General features: G+C 41.6%; 1 protein-coding gene across 3 annotated transcripts in view; it reads right to left on the bottom strand.

Moving 5' to 3' along the window:
- Positions 1 to 16,023, bottom strand: part of slc7a1a (solute carrier family 7 member 1a) — a 35,725-nt gene extending 19,702 nt beyond the window's left edge. For 2 of the 3 annotated variants that reach the window (XM_084074756.1, XM_084074758.1), the window contains exons 1-5: positions 15,779 to 16,023; positions 4,367 to 4,647; positions 2,818 to 3,000; positions 2,097 to 2,255; positions 70 to 244 (exon numbers count right to left, since the gene is read on the bottom strand). In XM_084074756.1, the coding sequence (XP_083930882.1) occupies positions 70 to 244; positions 2,097 to 2,255; positions 2,818 to 3,000; positions 4,367 to 4,553 (704 nt within the window). In that variant the 5' untranslated portion in view covers positions 4,554 to 4,647; positions 15,779 to 16,023. Of the gene's footprint in view, positions 1 to 69; positions 245 to 2,096; positions 2,256 to 2,817; positions 3,001 to 4,366; positions 4,648 to 5,329; positions 5,433 to 15,778 lie in introns of those variants that run through there. The other variant, XM_084074757.1, reaches the window with a different exon arrangement.
- Between the last annotated feature and the right edge of the window lie 436 nt (positions 16,024 to 16,459).

Below are 16,459 nucleotides of genomic sequence, written 5' to 3'. Positions count from 1 at the left end.
TCAAAGATTTGGACTCATCATCTAGGTTTTTTTTTGTGATGTGATATGAGAAATGCATCTTGAGCTCACTTTGAACTGGAGTTGGTGAAGTTGGCACTCAAAATCTCCTCAGGGTCGATCTGCCAGTTCTTCATCGTGCCTTTCACAAGGCCGGAGATCACCATGAACAGAAGGACCAGGATGTTGATACATGTGAAAACCTTGTTCACCATTGCTGATTCCTTCACTCCAAACGCCAGCAGACCTGAGTTGAGAGAGTGAGATGGGAGGATAGATAGAGAGGAGAGGAGATGAGATGAGATGAGAGATGCAATACCGTCACATGGGCTACCTGTACGGCGGCACAGGGCCGTGCACCTCTAGGGACCTCCTGCCTGTCCGGCAACCCCATTCTTTCTTGTTCTTGAACCAACATGCTTCTAAAATGAAATTACTGTGTGTCAGTTCCATTATGCATAGCCAAGATCACATTTAACAATCGAACAAATAATTCAGATTTTTTTATTGTCGATATTGTATAGTTCATGTTCCATCTCGCTGCTCACAGTGAGGACGGTTTCATAAAGCCCCAGGTGCTGGGAAAAGAGAAAGAAGTTGAACAACAAGGAAGAATTCTATACTGCCAGAATCACTGGATACATGTATCAACACTTCCAGAGATGAGGTACATACATAGTGGTATTTTTTCTCTGTATTTTTATGTTGATTTTTGAACTGTTTGGTTGCTACTATATATGTCTATGAAATTAATTCAAGGACCCCAACGGGGGCGCACAAGCTCTGAACAGTCAGACAGCCAGGTTGTTTATAGTAGTTTACACCATGGCTCAGAAACGAATATCAGTGACATTCTGGACACCTTGGACAATCATGCCCTGATGAGGGGATAACTCACCATCACCCCAGAGCGCAAGAGCACTTTGGGATAGTTTAAGGTAATAACATTAATAGTGTATTGTGTTTTGATGTGGCAACTGCTGCTGCTGCTGCTATTATACTGTATTGTGTTCTGCCGGCCGGCCGCTGTACCACTGTAAATAATGCGGGGTGCCGGTGGCTCCGCACCTAGCACCCCGCACCCCTCACCTCCAGGTCAAAAGTAGTTCCCGTGGGTATGGTGGGCCTGTTTATACCCAAATGACAGCCGTGAGTCAATATGTGTTCTGGAACCGAAATAAAGGTAAAAAAAAAAAAAAAAAGTAACAAAGCCGGACAAAAAAAACAAAATTTGAAGCCTACCTAACTTATACTATCATTCTTCAACAAGCCAAAAATAAAATGACAGCGGAACTGACTTGATGATTTAAAGCCAATAGTTTTACAGTTGACCTTTTTCCTTAACTTTAATAGAAAAAGTTAATTTCTATGCACTATTATACTTGATGAAAATGTACTGCACCGAGATTACGCGTGCAGTAGTACTAAAATAGCTGCATGCAGTAGAACTAGAATAGATAATTGCATGTGAAAGTGATTTGTGCGTGTTACTGTGATGCACATGCATGAATGAGCAGGGCCTCGCCCGGTACCATGAAGTTGGCACAGGGCATCACACGCAATGGGTACAGAGAGGTGGCACGGCAAAGTGAAGAGAAGGGAGGAAGATGCTAAGGAGGTGACAATGAGAGAGAAAGAGATGAATTCAATTTGCACCATCACAGACTATACTGCACCATACCGTACAGCTATGGAAGCTGTTAGTGTGTGTGTGTGTGTGTGTGTGTATGTGTGTGTGTGTGTGTGTGTGTGTGTGTGTGTGTGTGTGTGTGTGTGTGTGTGTGTGTGTGTGTGTGTGTGTGCGCGTGTGCGTGTGCGTGTGCGTGTGCGTGTGTGTGTGTGCGTGTGTGCAGGTGTGTGCACGCGTGTGGAATGCATGCGTGAATGTGCATACTCCTGAACACAGAGACAAGTCTGCGGGTTTGTCCTTCACAGCATGTGAGACTTTGCACTGGGTCACAGTGAGCTGACAGGCCAAACCAATATTTCACTGTGCTAGAGGGTGGAACAGAGAGAGAGAGAGAGAGAGAGAGAGAGAGAGAGAGAGAGAGAGAGAGAGAGAGAGAGAGAGAGAGAGAGAGAATGTTTCTTCTTCCTACCAGTGAGTGTGAAGATGATGAGGACAGCGAACATGTCAGGGTATTCTGCTAAGATACCGGGGGCCTTCATAGCCATGTGCTGTCTGCAGAAACCCTCTATGTGCTTTCCGATCAACTCGTCAAATGTAGCACTCCATGCTCGGGCCACGCTGGAGGTGCCTGGGATAGATGGATAGACAGAGGGAAAGAAAGAGAGAGAAGGAGAGATAGGGAAGGAGAGAGAGAGAGAGAGAGAGAGAGAGAGAGAGAGAGACATGCAGGGTTCGAGGTCAGTTATGCTTGATCTATATTGGTTGTGCATTGTGTCACGCACCGAAAATAGCCGATCTACAAGTTCACAATGCATTGCTATTATGGTATCTAGGTTATGCTTCTCATCCAGTGGGCTGTGAAATGTTCTGACAGGGTCACAACAAATAATTCAATATATTTATATATATATATATATATATATATATATATATATATATATATATATATATATATATATATATATATATATATATATATATATATATATATATATTTTTTTTTTTTTTATACTGTGTGAGTCAAAATTAGTGTCAGACTTTTTTAACAGTGCGTGCACGTTGAAATAAATCTGCGTATGTAAAGCAGTTGTGACTAACATGTAACATAATAATAATAATAATAATAATAATAATAATAATAATAATAATAATAAAGGAAGCCGCCTAGCCATGCATCTGTTCATCGTTACCAATGATGTAGGAGAGGATGAGGTTCCATCCAGTGATGAAGGCCCACAGTTCTCCTACAGTCACATATGAGTACAGGTAGGCTGAGCCGGTTTTGGGGACTCGAGCTCCGAACTCCGCGTAGCACAGACCGGCTAGCACTGAGGCTAGGGCTGCGATCAGGAAGGACAGAACAATGGCAGGACCTGGAAGATGACCGAGATCATGTCATGAGAGAGAACCACAGCGAGCATTTTCAGAGCACGTTTCAAGCTCGCGGCTTCAAGGTGCACAGACAGACAAGAGCGTCTGGACAGACCCCTACCGATTCAATTTTGAGTCACCATTAGTCTTTATATCACACAGTCAGATTATACACTGATTTTGCCATTCACACCATTCCTTGCAACTTCCGACATCTCAAAAGCCAAACATTTTTTTTTGCCCCACCCAATTAATTTCTCTCAATGAGCAAAAGTACTGCAGCTGTTCAGTAGGCATGCAGTAAAAAGTATGGCTTGTCTAGCTCTACCAGGAATCTAGTCAAGTCTAGACTCGTCTGCTATATGGAATAACTGTACCTGCTGTACTGATTGATTGATTTCTTTAACCCCATGGGAATTTGCGTTGCATGTGTTCAGGCAACTCAATCAGCGGCATCACACATTTGCATAGATACACAAGATAGACAATTAAAGCCTAATTTATACCTCGTCGTACAATGATGATATACTCGGCAAAAAAAAGGTAAAAAATAAAAAGGTTTAAGCAAATAACAACTCATCGCAACAATTGCAACACAATATTTGGAGAGGGACACCACCGTGTTGCGAAATGTAACTTAGGTTTAGGAAGACAAAACACATTATAAGCAACATCTGGTGTTGTGATGGATTGGAGTTCATCTGTGGTGCACATTGGCATGTGAAGTTCACAATCAGTCCACATTGAGGTACATGGTTGGCATCGCAGTGGTTAACCACTTAAACCCTACAGTACATACTTCTTTGACCGGGGTCCCTCACCAAATCTCAAAAATAGCCGATCTACAAGCACACAACTAGGCCTGTCACAATCATTACATAATCGTCTAATCGAATTATTTGAGATAATCGCAATCATTTTTGCATAATCGTCATAATCATTTCCATGTTGAAGAATTCAAATATAAAAAAAGCAGATCAGCTATTTCTGCCATTTTTACATGTATAAAATCATTAAATATATGTCAATAATTTTAAGTTATTTGTCATATCTGCCCTGTGCAATTTGTGAGCCTAAAAGGCAAACAGAAATTACATTTTGATTCATTTTTACATTTGTTACAATGCCAAACACACAATTAAATCGTTAATCGCAATTATTTGAGTGACAATTAATCGCCATCCTAAAATTGTAATCGTGACAGCCCTACTCACAACGTGTCGTAATGTGACACACTATGAGCTTGTAGTTCTGCTATTTTTGCAGAATATTCGCCCATTTTCACAGAATGCTCGCCAATTATGACCCGCCCAGAATAAGGGCAACTAGGGTTCATGCGGTCAAGAGGATAAATCAAGTCACTCCTACCCGAGTTCTCTCGTGCGACAGCGCCGGCCAACACGTAGACGCCAGCTCCCAGCGTGCTGCCCACGCCCAGTGCCACCAGGTCGAAGGTGTTGAGGCATCTGGACAGGCGAGATTCCTCACTGTTACAGTTCACCACCTTCACCCTCAGCAGCTGCTTGCCAAAACCCAGCAGCTTGTCCAGGGCCATGGATGGAGCCCACTCTGGCCTCAGCAGGAGGGGCAAGGGTCAATTGGGTGGGGGAGGGGAGGGGTTAGAGGTCACGGGGCGAGGTCACACACACCTAATTGGGGGCGAGACAGAGATGAAGAGAATACATGGGAGAATTTGGTTAATTATGCAAGTGTGACAACAGGACATTTACCTGGGTCTTTGCGGCTGACGGCTGTATATTTATTTATGTTAAAATAAGAACACAAACATACCTTTTATCTCACCCCTTTGATTCATGCCGAATATGTATTATATAACTAGCATATGGGCGCATATAACTCAAATTATTATTATTACTTACTTAAATGATTACTTATAATGGCTTTTAGAGTGAGTGACTAATATCTTAAAACAATGAAACAATTGACAAGCTCATTTTAGACAGTATGGGAACAGGAACAAGATTTGTATTTCTGCAATATGAAAACTTATTTATGAAAACAAACGACAGTTCTACTACACCAACAGTAGTCTGTAACAGTGAGTGCGTGTGTGCGTGTGCGTGTGCGTGTGCGTGTGTGTGTGTGTGTGTGTGTCAGGTTATGAGCAGTGGGCAAATCCGTAAACATGGGTCTCATGCGTATCTACACTCCATGAGACGAAGGTGCCACACACCAGTAACAGTATCGTACGTGTGTATCGTACGACAAAGTAGCCTTTAAAGATTGGGCACGCTTGGCTTGTTTTAAAGCAACGCTGTTTCAGGAAGTATTGCATAATGCCAGCCCAAATCCACAAAGTGTGACTGTTACCCAGAAGAACTGTGAGGGCATGCAGGGGGTAATCCATCTCACTGCTGGACCCACGGCAGGGCAGGCAGGCATCAAGTTACATAACACAAGGCAATCCCCAGAGGAAAGACACAGGAGGGCTAAGTGTCCTTCAGTGGACCACACAGCAACACAAGGGTGAACAAGGACAGCTCATTACGACAGACAACCAAACATGACATTGGCCTTAATGCAAACTCATTTGGCAACTGCAGACTACGAAGAATTGAAAATAAATGCTAACCCACTGCTTCCAAGTCCCCTTACCCTCAACCACTTTTTTTTACACTCAGTCAGAGTTGAAATAACACTCAAGATTTGACTGTGCATTTCCATTTTTATGAAACTGTACAATATTTATGTTGTATGCATTTTCTGCCAACAATGCAATTTATTTAGTTATTTGTTACTTGATTTAGAACAATAAGGAAACAAGGAAAGCTATAGCCTTCTGCTCCCAAACATACAAAATACATCAAGATGTTTTCAAGTTAGACTTGAAGTTCTTATCCTTCTGGGACTTTTAAAGATGGAAATAAAGCGTCTACACTGACTGATGTCCTTGTTCTAGCTTTAACTTCATTTGGCTTAACACAATATGAACTGAACTGCTGGTGTTTTGTCCCATTTCTCAGAATCAGAATCTGTTCAATGGCCAAGTGCATAGTACAAGGAATTTGAAATGGTGCATTGCTGTCAGACACAAAAACATTGTATAAAGACATAAAAAAAAATGTATATCTTAGTACAAGAGTAAGATATTAAAAAAGCAGATACTAGTTAAAAAACAACACCATAATAATGTAGGGAATATATGAGTCAGATCAAGTGTAAGAAGAGTAGATATTATGTATACTTGGCAGGTACATGAGCGAAAATAGAAGAAGAAGAAGAAGAAGAAGAAGAAGAAGAAGAAGAAGAAGAAGAAGAAGAAGAAGAAGAAGAAGAAGAAGAAGAAGAAGAAGAAGAAGAAGAAGAAGAAGAAGAAGAAGAAGAAGAAGAAGAAGAAGAAGTAGAAGAAGAAGAAGAAGAAGAAGAAGAAGAAGAAGAAGAAGAAGACAAACCAGCAATGCCATTGCCAATACGCACAAGACTTGCAAGTAGACTTATGCAAGTTCTCACCCTGCCTGGCCTACCGTCATAGGTTTGTCTTTGGCAGTAGGTTAGTTTCCAACTTTAGCACGCACGCACGCACGCACGCACACACACAAACAATGTATTCATGTCCACATAAAAGACAGCATACAAGGACACGAATATTAAAGGTGGCCTAGTTAAGGTTACATTCACAAAATCATGGCATACGTCTTCATGATACAATAAGCATGTCACTCAGTACTCTATGTACTCTAACAGCATCTCCACCATATGTGGCGGCTATCAATTATGGCAGAGATGGCACAGTACTTTGCCAGCCTTTTTGCCTCCTTTTTGGGCATCCCAAGTTGTTGAAACCCTCTAACAACCAATCTGTGGGTATGTCTGCCAAATATAAAAACAAATAGTCTGCACCTATAGCCTAAGCCAAAGTGGTTGGTATTTAATGACCGTGGGCACAAAGGCTTCCTCTAAGCTAGGGTCAAAGGTGCATGTTATCTCTAATACAGACACTTCTCTGGACTCTTCATCAACCACAACAACATCTGCACACACACAGACACAGACACACACACACACACACACACACACACACACACACACACACACACACACACACACACACACACACACACACACACACACACACACACACACACACACACACACACACACACACACACACACGATAAATCATGACAAACGGGAGGCCAGCACGGTTTGGATGCATTATCTCTCCTCTGAAACACAGCTGTAAGGAATCCCTCAGTGGATTGTGCAGAGGTTTCTCTGGGTCAGTATCCTAACCAGTGTCAGACACACATTCCCCACTGATGAGCTCACATACTGTGGAGGACTCATGTTCATCCCCTGCAATAAGGACCGGCAGGATATTAGGACAGAGAGATGATAGATGATGGATGGAACCAGAGAGCGACGGAAAAAAATAAGGGGAGGGGGGGTATAAACAGTGTCCACTGCATGATGCACTAGCATAACTGCAGATGAGAGCATAAAACTTATGACATGACATTTAATGTCAGCCTAACACCGTGACCCATTCACGTGCTCTTGGAGCCTGATGGAACAGAACATAACAGAGTTCATGCCATGCCACACCTGCGTGCTTCGGGGGAAAACTCTCGGAGATGGCTAACATAAGGGCGATGACCTTTCAGCGGTTTAATTTCCCCCACCCCCCTCCTCGAGGAAACGTTAATGCTATCAGGTTATCTCTGTGGCACAAACCTGATCGCGGGGCTTGGCAGCAGCGCAGAGTGCATTTTGGCTTGCCCCCACCACGAGGGCACTGAACTGTCTGTCCTGCATGTTTGCCAAAACCAGAGGAAGGACGCTGCACAAATATTAGGGTCGAGGGGTGTGTTGGTGAGCCTGAGCCAATGTAAAGCTATAGCAGTGTGCTTGTGACTCGGATGAGGCTGACAAAATGTCTTTGGACAAGATTAATTCTTTCCCCTTGCTACTGTAGACGCCCTCAAGCAAGGCACTAAAGCACTAACTGTACCAGTGGAAGACAGGAGTGTATGATGGCTGGCTGCCAGGTGGCGATGTACTGTACAGTATGTGACATAGGCAATTGAAGCATAATATGTATGCATGCATGCTGAAAAACATGTATTTATTCTCAGAAAAGAATATTCCTGGTTAAAGGTGAACGATCACGCTAAACCACTGAACTAAACCAGCGGAAATGGGACGGCTGAGGTCATAGTGATATTGTTATTGTGCCCAGAATAAGCAAGTGATTATTTATTTGGCTCATGATGCACATTATCCTAAAACCCGGGAAGTTCATTAAAATCAGCTTAGAATGAAAATACTGTTAAAGAATCCAGAGGTAATGACAGACAGACAGACAGACAGGCACGCACGCACGCACGCACGCACGCACGCACACTAAAATGTAAGCGACAAAATCCCTGGTTCATTTTTAGTGTTCATATCAAATTAAAGCAACATACCAGTGTTATCATTGTCAACATCAGCCACATACTTTACATAAACCCTGACTATTTCCCCCCAAACTGCTGTATTTTACAGTCAAAGTGTCTGATTATGTTTAGTCAGTATATTCAATAAAGGTTACAGAATGTACCCGAACATATTTGTCAACATTAGCTAAAACTCACTGTATCATTTAAAAGCCCAAGCTAAAATGTGAGTTTGAAATACATCACTTGCGATGAACAATTGTTCCAGGGGTATTGATATGAATGCACAAATACATATGAATGGCTGGTATTAAGAGGAATACATCAATCTTAAATAAAATAGCATACTGGCTTTCAAAAGGGTGAATTTTATAGCAACTTTAAAGTCTTGTAGAATGCTTTTACACACCGTTTCAACATGAATGGTAATAAATGGTATTCGAAAATGTAGGTTGAGATGTACTAAAATAAACACTGCATACACACTCAATTTTTTAAGTCACAGACGGGACGACCTCTGCTAATTAGTACTAGTCTAACTTAGACTGGTAAGGTCCTCTGCGTCACCTGGCCTCAACCACAGCTACTAGGTTGTTCTGAGATGACCTCCATGATGTATGAAGCATCGTGCATGCTCAAAGGAGCATGCACGTCTATTTGTCCAACACTAAAGAACTGACACCACATGGAAAAGGAACAAAAAGTCCACAGGCTGTTTAACACCCATTTTCAAGGAGTTTTAGTCAGAGCAAAGCGTGACATTCGAGCTACATGCTCTTTGGTGTTTAGAGCTCCTAATGACATGCTTTGGAGAAATTATAACTCTTTGCTAATGGGAGCTAAACACATATGAACCACATGACCCTTGCATGACACTTTCCCTCTACAAGTTGACGTTATGCAATACCATTGGGGGGACCAGACTGTCCCTGCACATATAGGCAGATGATGAACACGCTGAACTTGGATCATATGACAAAATACATTTTTGTTTTTCTTACTAATTTTCTTGAAAAGCCTGTTGAAACTTGAACTGTGCACTACTTTCATCTCAGCCAATGCCAACCCACCGCGGAGCAAATGTACAACAAGTAATGCCTGTTCTTACATGGAGAAATATGTACAGTAAATGCATACTTACTCAATAAAACATCCACACACAAGTTTCCCCTGGCTGAATGTGATCAGGAAGGCTTAGCAAGATAGAGGGAATTTAGACACCTTAGTGCAAACTCTTCCTCTCGCCACTGTGTGAAGTGCATCCTGTTTGACGACCAGAGCTCTGAAATAGAACCTGGAGGAATCACATGGCTTGGCATGGCTATTCCAAGCAGCTTCTCTCGGCTACTGGGGCGCTCGGACACACATGCATACAAGTGTGCTGGGCAGGACACACGCGCACGCACGCACATGTGTATGCATACACACAGACCTGCTTACATGGATTATCAGGCATAGTTACATACACAATACATGCACGTAGGCACACACATACGCGCACACACCCACGCACTCACAGAGTTGTTCTCAAAATCAAAACAGCTCCCTCCCGGACAGATTATCTATCCTTCCCTAAACTCACATTCTCCATGCATATTGCAGGTGACAGTTGACCCGCAGACTACACACAAACATGCACACATACACACGGTCGCACACACGCGCATCCACAAACGAAGTCCCACACACCAGTTTAGTAACAAAAACCTTTGTCTGTTATTTGCCTTATGTCAATGATAGCAATGTTTTTTAGAAAATTGAATTGAACTGAATTGAATTGAATTGAATGGCTTTATTGCCATTGGACATTTAAAAATTAAGAGACAGGCAGGGAGCAGAAAAGACAGATGCTGCTCCTCTGGCCAAGTTTGAAAAGGAGGTGCAGAATGAAAAGAGTGGGTGTGTTCCCCAGGGGACCAATCACAGCACATCATGTGTGGAAGACGTTTGAAGAGACTCTAATGTTGAAACATATGAAGGTCAATAAGAGAATAACAGAATTTTTATTATTTTACTTTTTTATAAAAATTATACCTACGAATCGCTACGATGTTCTTCAATAATTTACCTCACAAGGCAGCACACAAGCTAACATGAAAATTGAAAAGTGGTGAAGCATCTTTTTTTTGCTTGCACAAGTGATAAAAAGAAAACAGAAACCCAAAAAATATTCTGGATAGACAAATAATTGAATCATCTCATCTTAAAAGTGAAATAGTGGGGTATGCATGGAATTGTAATGTTATTACTACTGTCTCGGCGTTGAACCTTTCATTCTGATGTCATTTCCACTGAATAGAAAGATATGTATTGCCCACACGTGTATCTGTATGTTTAGTTCTTCTCACTCACATGCATGCATGCCCGTGCCAGCTTCACACTTATGAGAATGGTGATGTGACCTTCCCACAGCAAAAGCAGCTGTTGTTTTAACAAGTCTACTCACACATATTACAAAATGAGCACACCAAACATATCCACACTATACCCACAGAGAATGCCGGATGATCATTTTCTTAACCCTTCTCCAATGCTATGGTCTATAAAAGCTTCAAAACTAGATTTCTAAGCAACTGTTTACAAACAGCCAACACAATCTGATGAAGTCAGCCAAAACTCCAGAAATCTGGTATCTTGTCCAAATGTATTGCGTTACAAAGAGAAGGAGTTGGAGCTCAAGTGCCTGGAACTCAAGTTCCTGGAAATTCACTTAACCACATGAACCCTAGCATCTCTGTACTGGGGGGCGAACGTTCCGTGAACGTTCAGCAAATAAATTTGGTGTAGCGGGAAAACGGGGGTGGGCCTAGTATAGACCCCTGGGGGACATCGGACAACGTAAAATAAGAACTATTTCGAAAACAATGAGTGTGTAGGCTTACAGCCACCCCACTAAATATCTGTTAAGATTCAAATTCACTTCCGTAAACAAACCAATGTCATGACACTGTTATTATCATCACACGTAAGAAGCCTCCACATGAGACACTAATCTATTTACTGCAACCACAGTCGCTTCCCCAGCGTGAAACTTCACCGCGTACCAACCGCAACCGGTTCAGACCGAACCAACATGTCGAAAGGTCACAATGATCCAAGAAATTAAGTCCTGCTGCCTATATTCGTGTTCATTGAAGGGCATCCCTGGAATGCAAGGTTCAGGATTCTAACACAGTCAGCTGTAGTTTCTTTCTAGACATCTGACATTTCAGCCTGGAGGAGGAATCTAGAAAAATGAAACCCCAAACCATCTCATTGAACCTGGAATGTTTCGACATGGACCGTCCAATGCATACACATGGGGTCTGTCTATGTGTATACAATAATACAGACTCCCTACATCCCTACATCACTGGTTCTGTGGCCAGCTGTTGGGAAAGCACTTGTATTTATAATGGCAGTGACCCACTTTCAGGACAGCTAAACTTAGGCCTGCTAGAAATACATATAGGAGCCTGCATTACGTGCTAAGTCTGCAGTGTTCCTTATGATACGTCAAGAAGATGCACAAATCATAATTATTGCTGCTGTTAACTGGCATTATTCTTGCAACCGGGTCATTCTCCAAAATCGTTTAAAAAAAATTCAAACAGTTTTTTATATACACATTTTTTAAAGGTAGGGTAAGTGATTTGCTTTGGTTAAAATAAGTGTTAAATAGCTCTATATTCTGATAGTACTCATTGCTATAGAGTGTTTGTTCAGTAAAAGGAGTCTCCTTGTCTCTCCAGCTCTTTATAAAACAGAAAATGCATTTTCGTTTCAATTTGGTCAGCCGGGGCGCTTGATGGAGGGGAAAGGAACTGGTTGAAATAACGTGATCCTTCCACACGCTACGTCCTACCGGGGAAACTCCCCCCTGTCAGGTGATATTAAGAAGCGGTCTGCTCACTCCTCATGCATTGATGGAAGCATGAGCTCAATTCGGGGCTCTCCCCAGGCTGGCAGAGGGAGAGTAGTGCCCAGGATTACAGCTTAGGCATTGGCACTGGGTGAAAAAATGGAGTTACAAAAATACCTAAAAAAACATTTATCTCTGATTTCTTTTCCCAGATTGCGTTTTTGGAGAAACCAAGCTATATTCAACTGCCGTTAACTACAGAACGAACAATCATGGTTACAATGTTTCTTTTCCGATGGAAAGAAGAGAGAGTCGTCTTTCCAACGAGACATTGTTTGTTTACATCCGCGTTGAAAAAAGTATTCTGTGGATCGTCAAAATCTGGTCAAAACCGCTGGCAGTGGCGGATGAATTCATTAATTAATACCTGGCAATGAATGTGTTACGGTCTACATTAATCGCATTGATTAACTGAATAATTGTTAAACTAATTGAAGCTTTAATCCATTTTCTAACACACAAGTTATGACTCTACCTTCCTCGTGGGTTTCTCCTATAAAGTCAATGACCACATTAGTAAGGGCATTAAGCCTGAGTTTAGATATGGTCATAGTTTGGTGTTTCTCTGGGCAAATGTTTACTCTTCCAAGTTTTTTGTGTCAGGGCAACATTGCGGATATTTTTTGAGGTGAGTGACATTTTGTATGCCGCAATGTGTGTTTGTAGGGGTGTGGCTGTTTGGTCAAAATTCCAACTTTGTCGCCAACACCGACTTCAAACCACAAGGCACAAAACAGGACATTGCTGTCAAAAATAACACTTCCCCTAACCCTGACAATATTTACAACGTATTTCTACAATCACAGAAGAAACGCACGCACGCACGCACGCACGCACGCACGCACGCACGCACGCACACACACACACACACACACACACACACACACACACACACACACACACACACACACACACACACACACACACACACACACACACACACACACACACACACACACACACACACACACACACACACACGCTCCAATGTGGGTTGAAATTGGCCTTTGTAGCAGGACAGAGGGCCAAGTGCCTGTTTAAGTTAGGCAGGAGCCGCAGGACTCAGGGCTTTAAAGCTGTGACTCATCAAGCTAGGGTCCTGATTAATAATTTTATTAATGCGCAACTTGCTTGGCAACTTATTAACTTTGCTGTCAAAACATCACAATGTTGTTTTTTTTCTTCATATTGCTCGTAATTTGATATATTGTCATTTATTTCTTTATTTGCTCATTTTAAACTATTTCTTTCAGAGTCTATTTTTCTGCCCCGAAGCTTCTACTACAGCAGAATGTTACATTAGTGTACGACCGGCCCAGACCTCACCTCCACTCTCTTCTCTTCTGCACACAAATTCCTCTTTTGGGCTAAACAACAGTATCTCATTCTCAAGGCTGCTCACGAAGGCTTGTGTCTTACAACTTTGATCCTCCTGGCATTATTTCAGGTTGCCTGTGGTTCAAAACAAAACAGTGTGTCAAGGCTCAAGGATAGGAGGTCCACCTCAGGTGGACATGACGTCTGTGTGTAGCCTCCAGTAACCCTCAACCCTCCATCTCCTCTGTCCACTGAGAGATCACTGACACTGTCTTCCTTGTATCTCTGTTTAAATCAGTGTTTTCTGGTGTTTATGGTTCGTGGCCCAAATACAGGGTCATGAGATTCTCCGACGGATTCAGGGACTAAATGTAATTTTTTGAGGAATACAGGTTCATTTAATATGCTTGGTCCTGACTTTGTGGCAGGTGCAAAATTATTGTTCCATACACCACCAATCAGACAAACACAGTGACATCACTGTCAGTATGACTTAGATCAGACCAGCGGCTCTCAAAGTGGGCTCTGGGGGGACCTACAAGCTCTGCTTTTTTTGCTGATCATATGCCCCCCACAAATGTATTCTCTGGCAGAACAGCTCTAAGGTATATAAATGACATAGTTTAATATTGAACCAGAATTTTCTCTGTGGGATGAAATAGGTCTAATTATGATTCATATTTGATTGATTGATCGAGATGTTTATTGACAATGCCCATGATGTAGGCCTACAATACAAAAATACCCTAAATACATTTACACACCATCAAACCGCCATAATCATTATTATTACATGTCATTTGCACATTATGTGAAATGAACCATCCTAACTTCAGCCCTAAAAGCCTTCTCTTTCAAGCCAACTGAAAAACAAAACAATAACAATTAAAAACCATTAAAATACACAGTCCATCCCCATCATCTGTAACCCTCATTCTTATCTTTCATTCATCAAGGCTTCAAAAGCCTATACTATGTGAATTTATGATAACACTGTGTCAACACAAGCTTCAATATGTGATAACACTGACACCCCTGTAATGTTTACAAACTCCTTCTGTGAGGTCCACAACTTGGTCATTCATGTTCTGCCATGCTCAGTACTAGGCTGGGTTGATGTAGTAAACCTTTTGACCCCCAAAATAGGGGGGGTCCTGTTCTGTGACAGCCCATTGACTATTATGGTGCATGCAATTCCAATAAAAAGGCACATATTTCCTTATTTTATATTGGTATAACTATATTTCTACCAGACAAAACATGGAGAAATGCCATGTCAAGTTTCATGTGAACCAATAACGTTTATGTTAGGGAAAGCCTGAATACCAAGAGATATTAGGCGCAGTTGTGTTGTAGTAACTGTAGAAGCTGCAAACTGTCCAGTTTCTTTTGTTCTCTCGTTATTCAGAACATAATTTGCGACAAAATGATAAATGCGTGAAAAGCACAATGAAGCTATATCTAAACATTAATACCACACATAGCCCCGTGAGAGTGATAGCCTACGTTTACGATTTACATTTGATCTACAGGCTGACAGGGGAGAGAGTAGCTAAAATGGGAGTTCTGTCCGTCTCTGCAGCGAGAAGCATGTGCTTCACTAGCAGTGGTGTAAAGTAACTAATTACATTTACTCAAGTACTGTACTTAAGTACAATTTTGAGGTACTTTTACTTTACTTGAGTAATGTCCATTTTTCAAATGCTTTTACTTCTCTCCACTACTCCACTACATCTCAGAGGCAAATATTATACTTTTATTCCACTACAATTATTTGAAAACTTAAGTTGCTAGTTACTTTGTAGATTTTTATTACAAAACATACATTGATTGACCACTTCAGCCCTATCAAAATTGTCTCTATTTGAAAATAGCCGATCTACAAGCTCACAATGCATAGCAGCTTGTAGATCTGCTATTTTCAAAAGATTGTTACATTTGAAAACTTGTGAAATGGGGACATTCTGCATTATGAGTACTTTCTACTTTTGGTACTTTAAGTACATTTTGATACCAATACTTCTGTACTTTTACTCAATTATATTTTGAATTGACTACATTGCAGTATTATTGATACTTTTACTTTAAGTAAAAAATAATTAGTAGTTTTTCCACCACTGAGGAAATGTAACAACAGTAGCTAGTTGCAGAAGTAAAGCCTACCTTGTTCAGCCTGTGTGGGCGCATGGAGCAGAGATCCTGGAGAGTAAAAGAGCCCCACAGCCAGGGAACAGGGAAGCAGAGTTGACTAATGCAAACGTTAATATCGCTCACTTTTCAGGACTAAGTTGCGAGCTGTAGGAAGCCACGTTGGGTAATGTGGCTTTCTATAAACGTGTGGCTGCATTTAGGTGCCCCTGCCCCGAGTATATAGTTGCTCTTTTGCGCGTTTTGTGGAGGAGGGGACATTACACACACGCACCGCCCCGCCCGCTTTACTACTATTAAAGTGAGTAAAGTCAGTAGCGTGGCCTGCCCAGCAGGTCACCGCGGTTCACTGGTTTCACTCAAATGTGGACAATAAAAAGCAAAGCCCTATCCAATTCGCGCGACGACATTAACATCACATTGATAACAGAACATGTTTTTTACATAAGCTTTTAAAATACACTGTCTTCCAAGTGGAGCAGCTCCATTGATATGGTAAATAATAGACTTAGGCAGGGTACGTGATTTTTTTAATTACTTTTTTTAAAAGGTTAAAGCACTATATTCTGATAATCATTGCTACAGAGCGTTTGTTCGGTCACATGGGTCTCTCCAGCTCTTAATAGTAAACAGAATATAGTATATTTGACAAAGTTGGTAGGTGACAAAATTTAAGCCAATCAGGAGAGAGCACTG

Source organism: Gymnoscopelus microlampas (assembly GCF_963454915.1).
Source record: "Gymnoscopelus microlampas genome assembly, chromosome: 12".
In the NCBI taxonomy this organism is placed as follows: Eukaryota; Metazoa; Chordata; class Actinopteri; order Myctophiformes; family Myctophidae; genus Gymnoscopelus; species Gymnoscopelus microlampas.
Note: the sequence above shows the minus strand (reverse complement) of the source record. Positions and strands in the feature narration are given on the sequence as shown.